This window comes from Barbus barbus, assembly GCF_936440315.1.
Source record: "Barbus barbus genome assembly, chromosome: 27".
In the NCBI taxonomy this organism is placed as follows: domain Eukaryota; kingdom Metazoa; phylum Chordata; class Actinopteri; order Cypriniformes; family Cyprinidae; genus Barbus; species Barbus barbus.
The window spans coordinates 29606048-29628267 of NC_136755.1; the positions used below are offsets into that span (position 1 = coordinate 29606048).

Sequence of the window (22220 nt, forward strand, 5' to 3'; positions counted from 1 at the left end):
TGCCGCTAATGAAAGTCTGGATGGTCCCTCATTGAGACTGAGAACTCGAAATCCATTTTTCCCGGAAACAAGTTGAAATGTGGACTCATCTGAGGACAGCACATATTTTCACTGTGTTTTTGACCATCTGAGATGAGCCCTGGTCCATCACTGCATAGAATTGATGTATATCTTTCTTCTAGAGTAGCAGAGACTCAAGTTGCATTTCTTGATGCAGCAGGAGACTGTGGTAAATGACAGTGGTTTTCTGAAGTACTCCTGAGCCCATGTGGCTATATTTAACACAGCAGCATGATGGTTTCTTATGCAATCCCATCTGAGGGGTCAAAGGTCAAGCTGAGGGCTCCTGCCTTGCCCTACATGTACTGTGATTTCTCTGGATTCCCTGAATCTTTTCACAATATTACGTGTGGTAGTTAGTAAAAGCAATTTTGCACTGCGAAATGTGATTTTTGATTTGTTTGACACTTCTCTCATGAAATTTAGCACAAAGTCATGAGCCATGATCCAGCTTTGCTAGCAAAGACTGAGATGTTCCTTTTATACCCAAACATGATACCTTGAACTATTACCAATTCATAACCTGGATATTCTATAACCTTTTCACTTTTATTTTTCCTCTGTCCCAAATATTTTGGAGTGTGTTGCAGCCATCAAAATCAAAATTTGTTCATATTTACAAAATACATTTATGTTCGTCTGTGAAAACTTTTCTGTGTGCTTTTGTCAATTAAATGAAAGCTAAAGAGAATGAACAAATCACTCTTGATTTTATTGCATTTTTCCAAAATGTCCCAACTTCTCTGAAATTGGGGTTGTATATAAACATATAGTATTTAAAAAAACAAAACGGCAAATAATAAAAATGACTAAAACACAACAAAAGTGCTAAAACTTTAACTAAAATTGAAATCAGAAAATATAAAAATAACATATATTAACAAAAACTATAATAGCACATCAGTGTTACTAAAATAATACGGATTATAATATATTTTTTCTTTCTTCATTAAAAATTGGGGTGAAAAATGACCCTCACTCAGTCGCTCATTTATTTCTTCATCATTTGCCGTTGGTGTTTTAATAAAAAGATCAGTGATTTAGATCCACTGTTGTTTGACTGACGGCTTCTTTCAACAGAAGTGCTAAACAGACAGCGGCCAAACTGATGGTTAATGACTTTACAAGAGTGGGTTTACAGGTCAAGAGTGTGTTATCTGACAGATACTCCCTATAGCATCATAAATCCATACACATTCCATACCGCAGCACTGAAGTCCAACATGCTAAATAATAAATGAGCATCGGTGATGCATTGTGATTTGAGATGTGATGAATGATTGATGGCGTTTGAACAGCTCAGCTGTCAGATGAAGATGTTCTCAAGCTATTTATTGACTCGTCCGAAACGCTTACATAAGATGAGATGCTGTTTGGCACAGGAGCACGTGTTCATCTGGTCAATCATTTGGGATTGACACTACATTAATTGTTGTTGTAATCATTTTTCTAACCAGGAGGAATGTCACATTTGAGTTAAGAAATAAGTGAGGCGTAACATGATCACTGATAAACCCTGACGTGAAGCTCTTATATAACACACTCAGGTGCTTTATCTATGATGACAGTATCATGTTTGATGCTGCCTACATGTTTGATTTGTAATAATTTTATTGCGTGAACAGAAAGAGAGTTTGGAAAGAGACATGAAATATGGAAATCACAGAGACAACGATCATTTATATAGTTTACAGTCATTATACCCTGCAAAAAAAACAAATCATCAGTCATTTTTTATTTTTAAATATAATAAAAATACATAAAGTCTTGCTTTCTTAATGATTGAATAATGTTTTGAAATTTGTAAACACAGTCCTGAGTAAGAAAACATTTTTCGCAGTGTATTTTGAGATTTTATCTCTTGTTTATCGTTATGGAGTATTGAATTTATTGATTTTATTCATTTAAAATTATGTCTGGACCATGATTTCTATTGTTGTTTTTTACAATTACGAATTACATTTTACAATTAATTGTATTATTTAATTATTAATTAATTAATTTAATTATTTTTGCATTATGTTAATACCATAAATAATAGAAAATGAAGCGTCATTTTCTGTATGCAAAATATATTTTATTTCTTTTGAATTTGGCATAAATGACCCATATTTTTAAGATTAATTTTGTTGTCAGAGTCACTTGTTTATTATTGTCATTGTGTTTTAATAATAGCATTATAATTCAGATACAGCTGCATAACTTTTAAAACAAAACCTCAATTTTGATTAGTTTATAAGGAAACGAGATTTAGTATCCTAGGTCATTTTGCATCTCAAGTAAATTGATCTGGATTTCAGAATTTCTAAACAAACAGACCAGGGGCCTGTACCATGAAGCTGGATTAGCTGGTTAGCCAGGTAAGTTTCAGTTTAGTTTGCACCAATCCTGGGTTTTAGGTATCATGAAAGTGGCTTGGCTTTTAGCTGTGTTCATTACCATAGTAACTTACACTCCACGGCTAACCTGCTCCAGGGCAGGTTATGTTCTGGGTTAGAGATCTCAAACTGAAATTGGACCAATCAAATTTGAGCAAAATGACACATGTCTGACACAAAAAAGTCACTCCCCCAGTTTCTCTTGCTCCAAACTAGTACTAAAAAAACTGGCTGGCCAAAACCAAAAATTGATTAGTTGCTCTGTTGAGAATGTCTTGAGTCTTAACCAGGAACATACTCTGTGTTGAATGAACTTACTCCCGGACGCGGTTTTGGAACCACATACCTCGAGTAAGCAAGGTTTGGGGTTAATCAACCGAGAGTTCAGGGTTCAGCAGATGGTAAATTAACTACACTACACTACTACACTGTCCCTAGCAATAATTTTGCTAATTTAATATATATATGTATGTGTTGTTGTAATTTTGGCCACATCTGAAATATGTAGGTCACACCATTGATATTACCTGAGAATTTAAAGGGATAGTTCACCCAAAAATGAAAAGTCTGTCATCATTTACTCACCCTCAAGTAGTTCCAAACCTGTATGAATGTCTTTGTTCTGCTGAACACAAAGGAATATATTCTGAAGAAAGTTTGTAACCAGACTGTTTTGGGGCACCATTGACTTCCATAGTAAGAAAAAAAATACTATGTAAGTCAGTGGTGCCCCAGAACTGCTCTGTTTCCCACATTCTTCAGAATATCTTCCTTTTTGTTCAGCAGGCAAATACAGGTTTGGAACTACTTGAGGGTGAGTAAATGATGACAGACTTTTCATTTTTGGGTGAACTATCCCTTTAAGAGCCGAACATACAAGCTCAGTTCAGCTGAATAATAAAGTTTACCCTCTTTAACTTTATGTTGTTCTGCTGTTTTGTATTCATTTGCTCTTTTTTACATTGACTATCACTCTCTTTACAGACTAATACAATCAGATACAACAATCATTTCTTTAATATTTATTACAATATTGATACATTGAACATTGACTTCAATGGTATGAGAGACTGGATGCTTGAAACTGATTTCCTATTGAACTGAACTGCAGCTCAAACTATTTCAAATACAGTGAATTAAGCTACAAACTCCATCATAATTGGTGCAATGAAAACAAATCAGATCTCAATGGAGAAAATATCATGCTGGATATCTATACTAATATGGACTGTGATGGATGAAATGGAGATTTTCGAAACTCGGGATCAGTTAAATTATTGTGTCACAAAATAATTCACTGTTTCGAAGAGTTTGAATCAGATTGTGTATTGTGAATCAGGTGATTCAGATTCAAATCACGTATCACAAATCACTGGATTTAGATCGGAACTTCGGAGCGGGTTCACCAATCACTTGATTTAGATCGGAACTTTGGAGCGGGTTCACGAATCACTTGATTTAGATCGGAACTTCGGAGCGGGTTCACGAATCACTTGATTTAGATCGGAACTTCGGAGCGGGTTCACGAATCACTTGATCACTTGATTTAGATCGGAACTTCGGAGCGGGTTCACGAATCACTTGATTTAGATCGGAACTTCGGAGCGGGTTCACGAATCACTTGATTTAGATCGGAACTTCGGAGCGGGTTCACGAATCACTTGATTTAGATCGGAACTTCGGAGCGGGTTCACGAATCACTTGATTTAGATCGGAACTTCGGAGCGGGTTCACGAATCACTTGATTTAGATCGGAACTTCGGAGCGGGTTCACGAATCACTTGATTTAGATCGGAACTTCGGAGCGGGTTCACGAATCACTTGATCACTTGATTTAGATCGGAACTTCGGAGCGGGTTCACGAATCACTTGATTTAGATCGGAACTTCGGAGCGGGTTCACGAATCACTTGATTTAGATCGGAACTTCGGAGCGGGTTCACGAATCACTTGATTTAGATCGGAACTTCGGAGCGGGTTCACGAATCACTTGATCACTTGATTTAGATCGGAACTTCGGAGCGGGTTCACGAATCACTTGATTTAGATCGGAACTTTGGAGCGGGTTCACGAATCACTTGATTTAGATCGGAACTTCGGAGCGGGTTCACGATTCACTTGATTTAGATCGGAACTTCGGAGCGGGTTCACCAATCACTTGATTTAGATCGGAACTTCGGAGCGGGTTCACGAATCACTTGATTTAGATCGGAACTTCGGAGCGGGTTCACGAATCACTTGATTTAGATCGGAACTTCGGAGCGGGTTCACGAATCACTTGATTTAGATCGGAACTTTGGAGCGGGTTCACGAATCACTTGATTTAGATCGGAACTTTGGAGCGGGTTCACGAATCACTTGATCACTTGATTTAGATCGGAACTTCGGAGCGGGTTCACCAATCACTTGATTTAGATCGGAACTTTGGAGTGGGTTCACCAATCACTTGATTTAGATCGGAACTTCGGAGCGGGTTCACGAATCACTTGATTTAGATCGGAACTTCGGAGCGGGTTCACGAATCACTTGATTTAGATCGGAACTTTGGAGCGGGTTCACGAATCACTTGATCACTTGATTTAGATCGGAACTTCGGAGCGGGTTCACGAATCACTTGATTTAGATCGGAACTTCGGAGCGGGTTCACGAATCACTTGATTTAGAGCGGAACTTCGGAGCGGGTTCATGAATCACTTGATTTAGATCGGAACTTTGGAGCGGGTTCACGAATCACTTGATCACTTGATTTAGATCGGAACTTCGGAGCGGGTTCACGAATCACTTGATTTAGATCGGAACTTCGGAGCGGGTTCACAAATCACTTGATTTAGAGCGGAAGTTCGGAGCGGGTTCATGAATCACTTGATTTAGAGCGGAACTTCGGAGCGGGTTCATGAATCACTTGATTTAGATCGGAACTTTGGAGCGGGTTCACGAATCACTTGATCACTTGATTTAGATCGGAACTTCGGAGCGGGTTCACGAATCACTTGATTTAGATCGGAACTTCGGAGCGGGTTCACGAATCACTTGATTTAGAGCGGAACTTCGGAGCGGGTTCATGAATCACTTGATTTAGATCGGAACTTTGGAGCGGGTTCACGAATCACTTGATCACTTGATTTAGATCGGAACTTCGGAGCGGGTTCACGAATCACTTGATCACTTGATTTAGATCGGAACTTCGGAGCGGGTTCACGAATCACTTGATCACTTGATTTAGATCGGAACTTCAGAGCGGGTTCACGAATCACTTGATTTAGATCGGAACTTCGGAGCGGGTTCACGAATCACTTGATTTAGAGCGGAACTTTGGAGCGGGTTCACGAATCACTTGATCACTTGATTTAGATCGGAACTTCGGAGCGGGTTCACGAATCACTTGATTTAGATCGGAACTTCGGAGCGGGTTCACGAATCACTTGATTTAGATCGGAACTTCGGAGCGGGTTCACGAATCACTTGATCACTTGATTTAGATCGGAACTTCGGAGCGGGTTCACGAATCACTTGATCACTTGATTTAGATCGGAACTTCGGAGCGGGTTCACGAATCACTTGATTTAGATCGGAACTTCGGAGCGGGTTCACGAATCACTTGATTTAGATCGGAACTTCGGAGCGGGTTCACGAATCACTTGATCACTTGATTTAGATCGGAACTTCGGAGCGGGTTCACGAATCACTTGATTTAGATCGGAACTTTGGAGCGGGTTCACGAATCACTTGATTTAGATCGGAACTTCGGAGCGGGTTCACGAATCACTTGATCACTTGATTTAGATCGGAACTTCGGAGCGGGTTCACGAATCACTTGATTTAGATCGGAACTTCGGAGCGGGTTCACGAATCACTTGATTTAGATCGGAACTTCGGAGCGGGTTCACGAATCACTTGATTTAGATCGGAACTTCGGAGCGGGTTCACGAATCACTTGATCACTTGATTTAGATCGGAACTTCGGAGCGGGTTCACGAATCACTTGATCACTTGATTTAGATCGGAACTTCGGAGCGGGTTCACGAATCACTTGATTTAGATCGGAACTTCGGAGCGGGTTCACGAATCACTTGATTTAGATCGGAACTTCGGAGCGGGTTCACGAATCACTTGATCACTTGATTTAGATCGGAACTTCGGAGCGGGTTCACGAATCACTTGATTTAGATCGGAACTTCGGAGCGGGTTCACGAATCACTTGATTTAGATCGGAACTTCGGAGCGGGTTCACGAATCACTTGATCACTTGATTTAGATCGGAACTTCGGAGCGGGTTCACGAATCACTTGATTTAGATCGGAACTTCGGAGCGGGTTCACGAATCACTTGATTTAGATCGGAACTTCGGAGCGGGTTCACGAAGCACTTGATTTAGATCGGAACTTCGGAGCGGGTTCACGAAGCACTTGATTTAGATCGGAACTTCGGAGCGGGTTCACGAAGCACTTGATTTAGATCGGAACTTCGGAGCGGGTTCACGAATCACTTGATTTAGATCGGAACTTCGGAGCGGGTTCACGAATCACTTGATTTAGATCGGAACTTTGGAGAAGTTTGTGAATCATTTTGCGAATGAATAAAGTTGCATAAGCTTAGCCACAATGTTAAGACTTAAGAACTAGTTTGACCAACTAGCAGTTGGGGTAGGAATCAGTCTTACTTTTCCAATACAAATAAGACCAATCTACCTTTACATAACTTAATTTAAAAAGTTATGACCAGTCTTGAAGAAAAACAAATTAGATGACAAACTTTTTAAGACTAGTCTAAATAGTTTATGCAGTCGCCGCCAGATCTGAAATGATTGTTCACGAATCATTATTCAGATTCAACTGAGTGCAGATCATGAATTATCGTGATTAGATCAAACCATGTTTCACCTTAAGAGGACACATAAGATGAATATAGAGGTGTTTGCACTGCTTTAGGATGAACAGAACTTTGGACAGTTTCCATGTACTCGTCTAGATCAACTCTGAATAAAGAAAAGAAAGATTTAGAGCCAGTGAATTTTTGTTTATATATGTCAAATTTAGCTAGCAGGAAACACAAATGAATTCAGTTATACTATATTCTCTTATGAGTAGTCAAACAATCCAAAGAAAGCATCTTTAAAACAGAAAGAAAAGTCACTAACAAAATGAGATTAGAAACATTAAATCTGACTAAATGTCTCTGTGTGGCTACAAAACAAGAGACAAAAACAGCAACTCACTTCAATGTCTGACTCATATTATAATCACCTCCGAAGGGAGTTTAATAGAGACATGATCCTATTTCCAGTGACTACTAAATTGTTCCAAGCGATAATATTTAATCAGACAATTAAATGCAGTTATGTCCCCACCAAAGCCCAAATCAAACCTACGCACTTGCAAAAATATATTATTATTAGCAGTGTACCTGATCTGAATACTGAAGGATCACAATCAGCGTCAGATGACTGTAAACGTCAGATCTGACCTTCAGGTCATGTTTACAACATTATTGATCTGTTTTTTTCTGATTGTTTCCTCTGCAGCTCATTAATGATAGTGAGTGACTAATAAAGACTGATAACACTCCTGATCTCGTGCACAGATTAGTTCCTGTACTCGCATGAGACAAATTCAGAGACAGAAACAGAGATTTGTGGAGGTCACTACTTTAAAGTGACAGTAAAGACATTAATGACGTTACAAAAGATTTCGATTGCCAATAAATGCTGCTATTTTGAACTTTCTATTGATCAAAGATGCCTAAAAAATTAAATGTATCACAGTTTCCACAAAAATATTGAGCAGCAGAACTGTTTTCAACATTGATAATAATCAGAAATGTTTCTTGAGCAGTAAATCAGTATATTATTATGATTTCTGAGGATCATGTGACACTGAAGACTGGAGTAATGATGCTGAAAATACAGCTTTGATCACAGAAATACATTACATTTTAATGGATATTCACATAGAAAACAGCGCTTTGAAATTGTAATAAATTTTCACAATTTTTACTGTATTTTTGTTCAAATAAATGCAGCGCCAAACTATCAGCAACGCTTTATAACGTTCAGTTTGTGAACATTAATGCATTAGGTATCATTCATTAACAGGTTAAAGTTAATTTTTTATTTATGTACATATGCATCACATTAAGTTTATTATACATGCATGTGTGTGTGACAAACACAGGTCAGTGGTTCAGTAAACATCAGCTTTATCATTAATGCCTTATTTAGGACTCATACTTACCATAAACCAGTTGATGTTTAGATAAAGCTTGTTTTTGGTGTGGCTCTACAGAGAGAGAGAACAAACCTGTTTGAGAGATCCAGATCTTCAGATGAATGATGTCAGGAGCCTCGTGACGTCACACCGATCCACAGATGAACTTCAGAAGCTCAATCATGAAAGCCTCAGAGTAAGAGATTACAGTGTGTCAAACATTAATGAACACTTTAATACGGCAGGGAGCTTTATTGATGCTGATCTCAGCGTGCATGTGCCCTCTTTTGCTTAAAAAGATGTTTAAATGGCATAAAATCCTATTATTTTCATACTTGCTGAAGGAAATGCCTGAAAACTAGTGTGCACTACCAATAGTGTGCAGGTGCTGTAATAATCGACCAATTGTAGCATCAGAAGACAGTGAACGGTCAAAGCAATGTATATAAAAGTAGATATAATGAATTAGGACTTCAGAGAGACCTTCAATATAGGAAAACAAACCTAAAACTAGCTATTCTGGGAAAGAGAGGACACAAAGTGGTCATTATTGATCCGGTTTAGTCCAATCGTGACGCTCTGCTACCCTCTGCTGTCTGTTTCCAACAATTCTGCTGATCAGAAGTTTATTTTTAGCCTATTTTAGCCTCAGGTGAACTGTAAGTAGTGAATTTATCTGATATTAAGAGCTTTGTATTTTTAGAACGGTCTGTAAATTAAATTCTGGTGATGATTAATGGGTTAATTCAGGGATTGACAAACATTTCAAGTTAATATTACAATAATTTGACATTTAAGAATAATTTAATTTCTCTGATTAATGGTCATATGCAGGTAATCATTTTATTTTGATTGTTTTTGTAATTGCAATTATATATTTTATATATAATAAATATAATATTTATTACATATGATTCTTTATTAATTTTTTTCATCAACTCTTGAACCCCTGCATTTCCCTCACAGAGCACTTTTTTGGAAAACCCAATGCATTTTTTATTAATTTCCTGATTAATATCATACATTTAAATAAGCATATACAATGTCTGAGCATCAGTTTGATATGAAAAGTTATGCGTGTCTGGTGATGAGGCGTTAATAAACTATAACAAATATGTTTTTTATTGAAAAAAAATCTGAAATGTGATTCAAAAGCCTTTTAATTTAAGATTTAGGATTTAAAACATTTAAACTAAATAAAGGACATCAAATGCAGTGTTTCTAGTGACCAATCAAATGTAAGTAAATGAGTGTCATGTGACTCTTACAGACAACTTAAAGTGAAGCTCGAGATGTTCTTTGAATTAAATCTTCATCTTCATCTTCATCAGGCTTCAGTGCTGCTGTCATTAAAGCACAAACACCAAATACTGATTAATACATATTTTTCACCTCAACTATTCGCTCAAATTATGCTGATAATATATAATTATAATACACATAAAATATACATTTTGTAATGCACAAATGCTGTGTATAAATTAGAGAGAAGCATTTTAGTGCTCTCAAACCTTTGGACTGCATGTAAATATGTCAATTTGGGTATTTAAATTCTTCAGGCCTGTTTACAATTGTAAAAGGTTTTAGTTATTTGTACACAGAGCTGAATTGTGCTTATTGTGGACACGATGATTCACGCAAATGAGAGTAGTTACAGACACAAGAATGAATTTGGAGATTTTGGGCTTTTCATAATGTCTTTAGTGCAAAGAAAACCTGAAAAAGTGTTTATTTATCGATTTCAGTTTTAATCCGTAACTTATTTCTCTTGCATACAGATTTATTCCTATCTATATCCTGAAGGATTTTACTGAGGGGTTTGTTCATTTTTCATTCACACTGATATATATTTAACATTTTACTTCTAAAAACATGGTGAAAATGTATTTGTTTTCTGGCTGTTGACAGTATTTTCTGATTTATAGAGTGACATAAAGAGAAATCCAAAATCCCCTCTGGAAAATCCTTTAAATATGTCAACAAAATCGAACAATTTATCTTTAAATATTATTAAATATAAAATATATAAAAATATTTTAAAATATACAAAAATTGCTAAGAAAAAAAAGTTTCAAAATATGTTTTTGTAAACATTTTCTACCAATATATTTTGGCCATTTTTTTTGTATATTTAAAAAATATATATATATATATTTTAAATGCATTCAAAATAAATTTTGCCCTCCATACATTTCCAAGAAAATGCATTCACACAGGTCAGATTTGAAGAAAATCTTTATTAGTTTTCTATAACAGATGTGAACATATAAAACACTTAAATACAAATAAATAATGAATTACATTTTGAAATATATTTTGATGAGTTGAAACAAAACAACTCAAAATATATTTCATATACTTCACTGTTTACAACATATATTTATTTAGCATATTGTTGCCACAAAAAAATGTATATGCATGGCTGACTTTATCCAAAGTTCAGGTTTCTGTTTTGGATTTGTATGCAAATTAGTGCATATTTATTAGGATAATGCATAATTTGCATATTCAAACAACACAGGCTACAAAAAAAGGGTTTGCAATTCTTAATGTAGTCAATCAACTGGGGAAGTGTAGTTATTTATTAAATACATTTATTTATTTATTTATTTTACCTCAAATATCTAATTAGATATTTTTATAGATTTAAAACAATGCTATATTTCATCTCACCCTGTGTTCTCTCCTGAGGTTACCGTGGTAAATGTATATATGTACAGTATATGTGACCCTGCAGCACAGCAGCAGTCATCAGTAGCACAGGTATATCTGTATCAATAGACAACAATACATTGTATGGATCAAAATTATACATTTCTCTTTTATGACAAAAATCATTAGGATATTAAGATCATGTTCCATGAAGATATTTAGTAAATTTCCTACCGTAAATATATCAAAACTTCATGTTTGATTAGTAATATGCATTGCTAAGAACTTCATTTGAACAACTTTAAAGGAGATTTTCTCAATATTTAGATTTTTTTGCTCCCTCAGATTCCAGATTTTCAAATAGTTGTATCTCAGACAAATATTGTCCTATCATAACAAACCATACATCAATGGAAAGATTATTTATTCAGCTTCAGATGATGTATAACAATATGTATGTATAAACTTGACACTTATGACTGGTTTTGTCCTCATATGTGACCCTGGACCACAAAATCATAATCATAAGGGTCAATTTTGTGAAATTGAGATTTATATATCATCTGAATAAATCATCTTTCCATTGATGTATGGTTTGTTATGATAGGACAATATTTGTCTGAGATACAACTATTTGAAAATCTGGAATCTGAGGGTGCAAAAAAATCTAAATATTGAGAAAATCTCCTTTAAAGTTGTTCAAATTAAGTTCTTAGCAATGCATATTACTAATCAAAAATTAAGTTTTGATATATTTACAGTAGGAAATTTACAAAATATCTTCATAGAACATGATCTTTACTTAATATCCTAATGAATTTTGTCATAAAAAGAAAAATGTATAATTGTGACCCATACAATGTATTGTTGTCTATTTCTACAAATATACCTGTGCTACTGATGACTGCTTTTGTGCTGCAGGGTCAGATGGAGAACAGTGCGTCTCTGTCTCTGGCCGCTAGAGGCCGCTGTTTCTCCTCATCGCCGGTAAAGCGCTTAATCCGCGGGGGGCGTCCGGTTTCCCCGCACCTTCACCAAGTTCACCCGCTCGTGACACTCGGGCTCTCGCGCTCAGCTCGGAGTAACGGACAGAGCTTCTTCTGATCGGTTCTTCAGATCATTTCCGCGGCGCAAGCACCGAAGCACGGACGCGGATCCGCCGAAGGACGGTGTTGTTGTCGTTACCGGGGAAAGGACGCGCTTGGAAACGGCGGTGGTCCGTGAATGGATGCATCATGTCTTCGTTTGTGTGCCGCGTTCAGTTTCTCGACGACACCGATCCGTTCAACAGCACCAATTTCCCGGAACCGACCCGAGCTCCTCTCTACAGCTTCAGAGAAGATATCCCTCTGATCGACCAGCTCGCGGGGGTCCACAGGCTCCTGAAGGCTCCTCACAAGGTCAGATCACCTCAGACTACACGCAAACTTATCCTCCTCTTTTATACTTCAATAAATTATCATTTAAAGCATGCATAGTGATTTAATGTCTATTTTTCTGCTCGATATTTTCCAAAAAATACTGTTTAGAATAATTAACTTTTACTTTTAAGTATTTCTATTCATTAATTTGGTGTTTATTGTGTAGCATGTATTAAAAACCAAAGTGTTAAAGTGTTGAGGTCAGTTAAATGAGTTTGTGTTTAAAGCCGTTCATTCATTCACTGACAGACAATATATCTGCAGCACAAACCAGTCATAAAAGTCCATTTATATCTGAAAGCTGAATAAATTATCTTTCCATTGATGTATGGTTTGTTATGATAGGACAATATTTGTCTGAGATGCAACTATTAGAAAATCTGGAATCTGAGGGAGCAAAAAAATCTAAATATTGAGAAAATCTCCTTTAAAGTTGTTCAAATGAAGTTCTTAGCAATGCATATTAATAATCAAAAATGAAGTTTTGATATATTTACAGTAGGAAATGTACAAAATATCTTCATGGAACATGATCTTAATATCCTAATGATTTTTGGCATAAGATAAAAATGTATAATTTTGATCCATACAATGTATTGTTGGCTATTGCTACAAATATACCTGTGTTACTGATGACTGCTTTTGTTCTGCAGGGACATATATGAAGTTAACCCTGTACAGCCCGACTTATGAAATAATAAGCAGTAAAATCAGTTTATTGTGAAATGAACAGTTTATTGAATCTTTAGGCACATTTTACAATTTGATGCATCAGGCAGATGCTGATTTTATATGATGACATTCTGCTGCTTGTATCGTATAAATCACTGAGATCTTTATAACAGTGCAGCAGATACTGACATAAAATGATCTAAATATCAGCGGTCCCTCTATCTCTCCAGTAATATGTCTTAGTAAGATGAGATGTAAATGATCCAAACATATAATGCAATGCTGATTGAGAGCTGAAGAAATAAACGCTCCTCAGAAGATGTGAGATGAAGATCATTCCTCCGCTGAGGAACAGAGAAAGTAAAGCTTCTGGAAACAAACGCTCCTCAAAAGATCCTGATGATCAGATTTGAGACGCACTGATTTATCTAGAATATGATTGATGGAGAATCAAGTAAAGCTGAGCTGCTTCAGTCCAGTAAGTGTTTATCTGGAGATATGACTGCAGTTATTCTGATGATTACTTGATCAAAATCAGTCCAGATTTGACACGAGAAGCAGCCGCTGAAGCTGGACGCTTCTACAATTACATTAAAAGAGCTTTTACTGGTTAAAACACTCTAAACTATCACTCAGATGACAGAAGACATGAGGAGATTGAGAGTTTTGATCATGTTCATCATTTAGAAATTGTAGAAATTCACATATCCAAATATTATAGTGTTAACCATTGTAGTTGTATTACTATGTTTATATTGAGAAGTGTTAAGAGTGTGAATGAACAAACTGCTCTTATCATAGTGTCAAGTGTGCTGGAGTAAATCTGAAACATTACTGCAGAGCAGACACGCTGTTGAGTGTGTGTGAAGGTAAAGGGTTAAAACCTCCAGAGTAACTGACAGATTATTAGGTCTTAAAGGACATTTACTGTTACACACACCTCGCATTAACAGGGATTACAGCGCACACGCGTCATCTCACTTTACACACCACACACACACGTGTGTGTGTTACTCTTGTACTTGAAAATCAAAAATGAAAATTAGCTGAAAATGTGCTCACCTTCAAGCCATCAAAGATGTACAGGATGAGTTTGTTTCTTCATCAGGTTTGTAGAAATGTGTCACTGCATCAGTGTCTCAGCAATGGATGCTCTGCAGTGAATGGGTGCCGTCAGAATGAGAGTCTGATAAAAACACCACAATAATCCACACCACTCCAGTCCATCAGTTAACATCTGGAGAAGACAAAAACTGAAACTAATCCAGCATTAAGACGCTTTTAACTCAAACACCATAGAGTGTATCCATAAAAGTGTTCTGGTCTGAATCAGGAGAGAAATCTGCAGATCAAGCAGCGTTTACAAGACAAGACAGCTCTAAACTAATATGTGGCTGGATTTTGATGTGAGAGACAACAGCAGATGCACTTTTTAACTGGAGGAAGAGTTATTATGAATCGCTGAGACATTTCTCCAAATCTGATGAAGAAACACTCATCTTTGCTTCAGTAATGGAGACTTCGTTGGTTGTAAATGATTAAAACAGTGTTTATGCGCTCAGAATGCAGGCTGCAACATAAGAAAAGACCATTTAATGCTGCTAAAGTATAAATCCATCATTATACAAATGTAAACAACAGACAATACAACCAAACTAGGTCAACTGCATAATGCTATTGTTTGTAAATGTTATTGAACAAGCATAACCATATATATTATATTATCATACATTTAAAATCACACATTTTTATGCTAAACTGGAAAATGCTGTGTTGGAAACAATGATTTCAGTCATGCTGAGTGTTAGTGTGTTTTAGTATCTGATCTTGTTCTGTGGTTTAAGCTTCGCTGGTTTGATGAAGATGTTTTGTTAAACTGACATCTGTATTTCTGTTTGTTTTCTGTCCATGTTGCACTTTCTCTCTGGTTTCTCAGTGTTTGCATGTGGCGTTGTGTTTTTCTGTGTCAGCCTGTCATTTGAGTGAAAGTCATGGCCAGTAATTGGCTGTTTCGGTCGATTCTGTCAAATTAAACAGAGGTCTATGCTGCTCCCAGAATGCCGTTCTGTGACAGAGTTTCTTCTCCCTCTGATGTTGTATTTTCCTCATAATGCTGAGCTGTCAGGTTTTTCTTTGAGGCCGAAATGGATCAAAATCTTAATTTTCCTGCTTATTATTGTCTGTTCAACACCGTATCAACACTAAGAGTAAGAGTGTTGAGCCATAAATATTAATGCATATTATGAGTACATTAATGATTATTGTATTTGGCAGACACTTTCATCCAAAGTGACTTGCATTGCATTATTTGCACACATATTATCATGCATTTTCTGGGAATCAAACCTGTGACCCTCATGTTGCAAGCGCCATAATTTACTGTCTGATCTGCACATTAAAAATAATAAGTCTTAAATTTAAGATTTGTGTGTTTTGGATTTGGATAGTATTAACATTAATAAACGTATTGTGATGTATATTTGTCAGTTAAACATAAATGAAACACATCAGATTTCTCTAATAGTACTAATAATCTTAATGGGTTTTAAAAACACAATAGCCAGCTTTATATATTTATTCATTCAGTTTGATTCAATTTCAGTTTTATGCATTTTATCTAACTGAATTTTGCTTGTTCCACAGCTAGTCATAAACATATTAATAATACCTTAGTAAATGTAATTGTTTTCACAATAAAGACATTTATTCAGATCTATTTGAATAAATGCATTCTGAAAATATTATGAGCCTAAATACAATCAAATGGATGCAAATAGTTAATAATAAATTATGCCATGATTTTGTTGTGTATATGCCTGACAAATATGCATCACAGTTAATTAATGTTAAAACTGTGAAGTCCAGATAGATGGAAATTTATATGCAATTCAAATACATTTAGGCCAAAATATGTTTATTTTGAATATATAAAAAAATAATTATTTTATGAATAAATACATATTAATAAGGTTAATAAAAATGTGGATCAGTGTTGTTTTTATATAATCAAGATAATACTATAGTTTTATTATTTTGAATGAGTTTAAATTTTTGGTTTTAACTTTAATATTAAAATTTTAGCCATTTACTCAACACGTTGTTTTAATTTCTATTCGTTTTTGGTTTTTTAAATGTTTGTGTATTTTTTATGAATTCTTATTCAGTTTTAGTCATTTTAGTTCTTTAGTTTGTGCATGTGGCTTGGGAAAAGTTTCAGTGAGGTTACAGTTAAGTTTGGGTTAAGTTACAGTTGAGTTGGGGTTAAGTTAGGGGTGGGCGATATGGGAAAAATATCATATCACGATTTTTTATAGAAATATCACGATTCACGATTTTTATCACGATTCTTTGTTAGTTTTACTATTTTGGTTTTACAAGTTGTCTGAGCATTACAGCCAAACTAGAAAGACAAAGATGCATGGCAGATATTTAGGCCAAAGTGGGCGAAGATAAAAAATCTTTGTCATTATTTTATTTTTCTTATTAAAAAATAAGAACAAAGATACACATTACAAATACACATAATATACAAATAAAACAAACAGTGCTTTATTTCCAGGTACAATAGGTGTATTTAGCAGAGCATTCAATGAAATTAAATGAACAAATATAAAAATAAAACACTAGATAGACTGAATCCTAAAGCAACTGTATTAAAGTTTTTCAGTCAAGAATAGTGAGTGATTTTTCTCTTTTGCGTTTTGTTGTTTTGTTAACGTTAAATGAATAGTTCCCCCACAAATTAATATTCTGTCAATTCTGTCATAATGTTGTATTTTTATATCATCATTTACTCAAAAGTTGTTTTAAACCGGAATGAGTTTCTTTCTTCTGCTGAACATTTATAAATGCTATTTTGAAGAAGGTGGAAAACCAATCAGTTGCTGGTCCTCAGTGACTTCCATAGGATTTTTCTTTCCTACTATCAAAGTCAATGTGGACCAGCAACTGTTTGGTTTTCCACTGAGTAAATAATGACAGAAATAAAATTTTAGGGTGAACTATCCCTTTAATGACAGTCGATAGCATGTTTAGTGTCCTGTCCCTTTAAGAGCTGCACGCATCTAATATACAGGCACGCATCCGTTTCTCTCTTAACTATTTACTTTCATTTTAGAGATAACCAACTCAGTCTGTATGTAAACCTTGTGTGTTTTGACAGTATTAGCGCAAAATATAACTTAGTTGAGTAATCAGGCGCTCTGGCGCTGTTAGACAGGCGTTTTAGTGCGCGTGCTTCAGGTGTATGCGCTCAGAACAAGCGCACGTCAGACCAGCGCGCGAATTAAACATTTAACCAGCAAGGCTTGTATGCAAATAATGTACTTTTGCGATCGCGAATAAGTGCAGTGTCCTGTCAGAGTAACTCTACTGCTGTATGTGGTGTTGTACAGTACATAGAGACCGCGGCGCCAGAACTGTATTTGACATAATGTGTGCTGTAGCACGATACTACGATATTTCTTAAAAAGCAGATCGTGGAGACATTTTTATCGTCCACGATCAAAAATCGTCATATCGCACACCCCTAGGTTAAGTTAACATTAAGTTGCGGTTAGTTTCGGGTTAAGTTTGGGTTAAGTTAGAGTTAAGTCGTGGTTAAGTTGCGGTTATGTTCGAGTTAAGTTGGGGTTAAGTTAAAGTTAAGTTTGGGTTTAGTTGTGGCTATGTTAACATTAAGTTGGGGTTAAGTTAGATTCAAGTTGTGGCTATGTTAACATTAAGTTGGGGTTAAGTTGTGGTTATATTAGAGTTAAGTTGGGGTTAAGTTAAAGTAGGGATGGGCACTGTACCGGTATTAACGTGACTACCAGTATTATGTTGTGCCGTGATATGGATTTTGCTATACTGTAGATACCGTTACATATTCATCGATTTCATTGAATGGACAGACAAAGATTTTTCACGCGGTCATTACTGCGTCATCAGAGAGAGAGAGAGAGAGAGAGAGAGATGCTCCACTTGAACAGACATAAATCAGAACCGGATAGTTTTTGCTCCAAACACACGATCGGTTTTTCGGAACTGCACACAAACTGGATTACAATAATTTCCCAAAAAGTAATTTGTGTGGTAATACTACTAAGTCTGTAAACGGCCGTTAACACAGGACAGAGACGCAGAACACGGACACAAAGAGAGAAAATACTAGCAGGCAGCGCAAGATCGCTGTTCACAATGTTAAAAATAAGAAAAATATAAATAATGAATTGGGTGCAGGGGGTTAATATGAACGAGTATCTGAAGGGAACTCTCTTCAGAAAACTTGATGACATTTTCTTTTTTCTCTTACCTCCATGTTCATAAGCGCAGTGCAGAGCAGCTTTATTTACAGCGGTAACCACAGAAACGTTAAGTTGAGGCCATACGCGCCATCTGCTGTTATAGAGTGAATTTGCATGTTCTTTCAGTCCGTTTGCTGTTTTTCTTTTGTGCAGGTGTCTAATGTAGCAAAATTTCACACATCTAAAGTTAGACCATTATATTTTTGCCTTAGATCTTGAAATCATGTTTTTTTTTCTAGTTAAGGTTAAATACATATTTTGCCTATGATTTAACTAAGGTCTAAACTGTGGACTAAACTGTGATTCCAAATTTTTTTCCCTCATATCGTGATATAATATCAATATCGTCTGGACAGTGGAAAATATTATATGAATTTTAGCTCATATAGCCCACCTTTAAGTTAAAGTTAAGTTTGGGTTTAGTTGTGGCTATGTTAACATTAAGTTGGGGTTAAGTTAGAATTAAGTTGTGGCTATGTTAACATTAAGTTGGAGTTAAGTTGCGGTTATATTAGAGTTAAGTTGGGGTTAAGTTGTGGTTTAGTTGCTGTTATATAAGAGTTAAGTTGGGGTTAAGTTGCAGTTAAGTTAAAGTTAAGTTTGGGTTTAGTTGTGGCTACGTTAACATTAAGTTGGGGTTAAGTTAGAATTAAGTTGTGGCTATGTTAACATTAAATTTAATGTTAAGTTAAAATTAAGTTGTGGCTATTGGTGTTAAGTTAGGGTTAAGTTGCTGTTAGTGAGGGTTAAGTGTTTTGCACACTGCAGTAAAGGACAGTCGGACAGCGGCTCATGAGAGTTCAGCCTTCACTAACTACCACTTACACTGGATGAGATTCAGTCGGATCTATTTATAACCCCAGAATGTCAGGCGCTGCAGTCAGTGCAGGAGATATTTGACCAGAGTTTAGCTTTGTGTTGCTTCTCTCTATTATTACAGGACTCCAGAAATAGCACATTGCATATTTCTGTCTGTTTAGTGTTTTTTACACTCAGTATATGTGAACTATATTATCACACAGTTCTAATCTGATAAATGCAACTACTATAAGTTATTATAAACATTACCATCATGAGTATTGGGAATGGTGTACTGGGAAAATTTGACTTGGCTGGATTGATAAATATATAATTTATCAATCCAGCCAAGTCAAATTTTAGTCGTATTTATCAACAATAAATCCAATTTGTTTCAATCTGATACTCTTGTGTAAAAAAAATAAATAAATAAATTCTGGGGGAATTTGTACATTTGTATTATAAACAGAAATGTGCAGATGTTCTTCTTTATCCAGCAGGTGTAGTGTGTGATTCATGTGTGATTGAGTGTTGTTTGTATGACACATTCTTGAATGGGCTGAGTTTATTGGCCTGAGCTTAAATCAAAGCTGCCGTCTTGAGCTGGAAATATATATATATATATATATATATTAGTGCTGTTAATCGATTAAAAAAATTTACTAATTAATGGCATGTTTTTTCTGAAATTAATCGCAATTAATCCCACTTAACATCAAACTTTTTAAATATACTTTTATATTGCAATAATTTCACATTTAATCTTCAAATTAATGTACAGACAACATAAAGACAGTATATTTTTAATATTTGATTAATGGCATCTTTTTTATGACTGAAGGCCAGTGTCACTGATACCAATACTATTGATTCCTCTATAAAACTGTTATTTTTTCCCTAAAATTTAACCATTGACTATAGCCATTCAACATTGCAGTATAATTGAGAGCTATCAATTTGAACATTTATTACACTTTAATAAAATAACTTCTAATTTAAGTGAACAATCTTCACATAAACCCATTATAATAAATGTCATATTTACCTGTGCCGTTCAGCAAGTTAGGAAATATACAGAAATTGAATAAAGTTATCAAACACTAAATTCTAAATTAAATCTAGATGAAAGCTTAAAGCTATAAAAGTTATTGATTTCCTCTTTTTTTCTTTTGTTCTTTGATGAACAGACATCACAGCAGCTTGGTTAATAGGTTATTCTGGGTGCTGTTTCTTTAAGAGCTGCGGCTGCTGAACATGACGCGGATCTGACATTGTATTCACTCTCAACTCTCTGTCCCCTTTTCTGACCCACTTCAGGTCTTAAAGTCTCTTTTAATGAGCTGAGGAGTTGAATCGGGTGTGTTAGATGAGGGAGACAGTGCTCTAGGACAGTTGCTTTGAAAACCATTTCTTGTGAGACAGTTTCAGAGACATGTTCTTAAATGTGACTCATATATAACATATAATACATGCATGCACACAGTTTTAAGGCAGCTTTAATCGCCTTCATGACATTGCATCCACATCGTTTCTTTTGGTCACCAGTCTAGACAAGGACCTTCTCCATCAATTGCTCAGTTTGTCCAGGAGGCCAGCTCTAAGAAGAATCCTGGTTGTGTCAGACTTCTTCCATTAAGGGTTACGGAGACTACATGCTTCTGTGACCCTTCAACGAAGCAGAACTTTTTTCTGAACTCTTCCCCAGATGTGTGTGGCTTGACTCAATCCGGTTTCTGAGCTCTACAGGCAGTTTTTGACCACAGGGCTTGGTTTTTGCTCTGATATGCATTATTAGCTGTTAGACCTTTTATTAAAGTGCCCCTATTATGGGTTATGAAAGGTTCATATTTTGGTTTTGGGAGTCACCAACAACAGCTTGACATGCATGCAAGGTCAAAAAACACTTTCATTTTCTTATAATATGCATTTATTTTTACCTTATTTGCTCAACAACTCCCAAACGATTCACTCAACAATTCATTTTTCCAAACTTTGTGTGACGCTTATCTGCAGTGATTGGTCTGATTCTCGCCTGTAACGCCTGATAAAGCAGTGTTTGTGAGGGCAGTGCTGCTTTGTGTACAGCGTTACGAGAAAACAGACATTTTTAACGCTCCAAAAGTGGCACCTAGTGGCAAAGAATGAATTTGCATTTTAATTTTCATTCAGACCAACGCGAAAAGACCAACAAGCGGGCAGCAATATGCTAATATTTCATGTTGACGTCAACATGAAACTGCTTAAGATTCGTTTTAAAAATGACTCGTTTCAATGATTCAGAGTCGACTCTTCCATAATCCATAATAGGGGCACTTTAAAACATGTAATGCCTTTCCAAATCATACCCATTCAATTGAAATAAAATAAGATATAAAAAAATAAATAAAAATAAGATCTCATAACTTGAAATAAGATGAAAAACTTAAAGAAAATAAGGATTAAATACAATAAAAAATATAAAAATCTTATTTTTTTGATGTGTTAAAAAAACTAAAACTGCAATAAAAATGAATTAAAACCATATTGTCACACTTCACTAGCAGCACGGAACAAGGAGATACACACAAAAAGAGTCTTTAATTATCCGATGGGGAACATAGGAGACACAGGAACACGTTTAAGAACCGACAAACACTAACTGAATGGACAAGCCCTTAAATACACAGACAATTAAGAGCCTAATGACAAGACACACCTGGAATCAAATTAACAATCAACATGAGGGAGAAACTGGGTCACGGATCACATGAGG

General features: G+C 35.7%; 2 protein-coding genes across 3 annotated transcripts in view; both read left to right on the forward strand.

Annotated features, from left to right (window-relative positions):
* LOC306847560 (tRNA-dihydrouridine(47) synthase [NAD(P)(+)]-like) overlaps window positions 1-22220 on the forward strand; it is a 356345-nt gene that overhangs the window by 99141 nt on the left and 234984 nt on the right. The window lies entirely within an intron of this gene.
* LOC306847557 (FH1/FH2 domain-containing protein 3-like) overlaps window positions 12311-22220 on the forward strand; it is a 74042-nt gene continuing 64132 nt past the window's right edge. Inside the window, exon 1 of the mRNA XM_079381546.1 lies at window positions 12311-12692. Coding sequence (XP_079237672.1) covers window positions 12528-12692 — 165 coding nt within the window. The 5' untranslated portion in view covers window positions 12311-12527. The remainder of the gene's footprint in view (window positions 12693-22220) is intronic.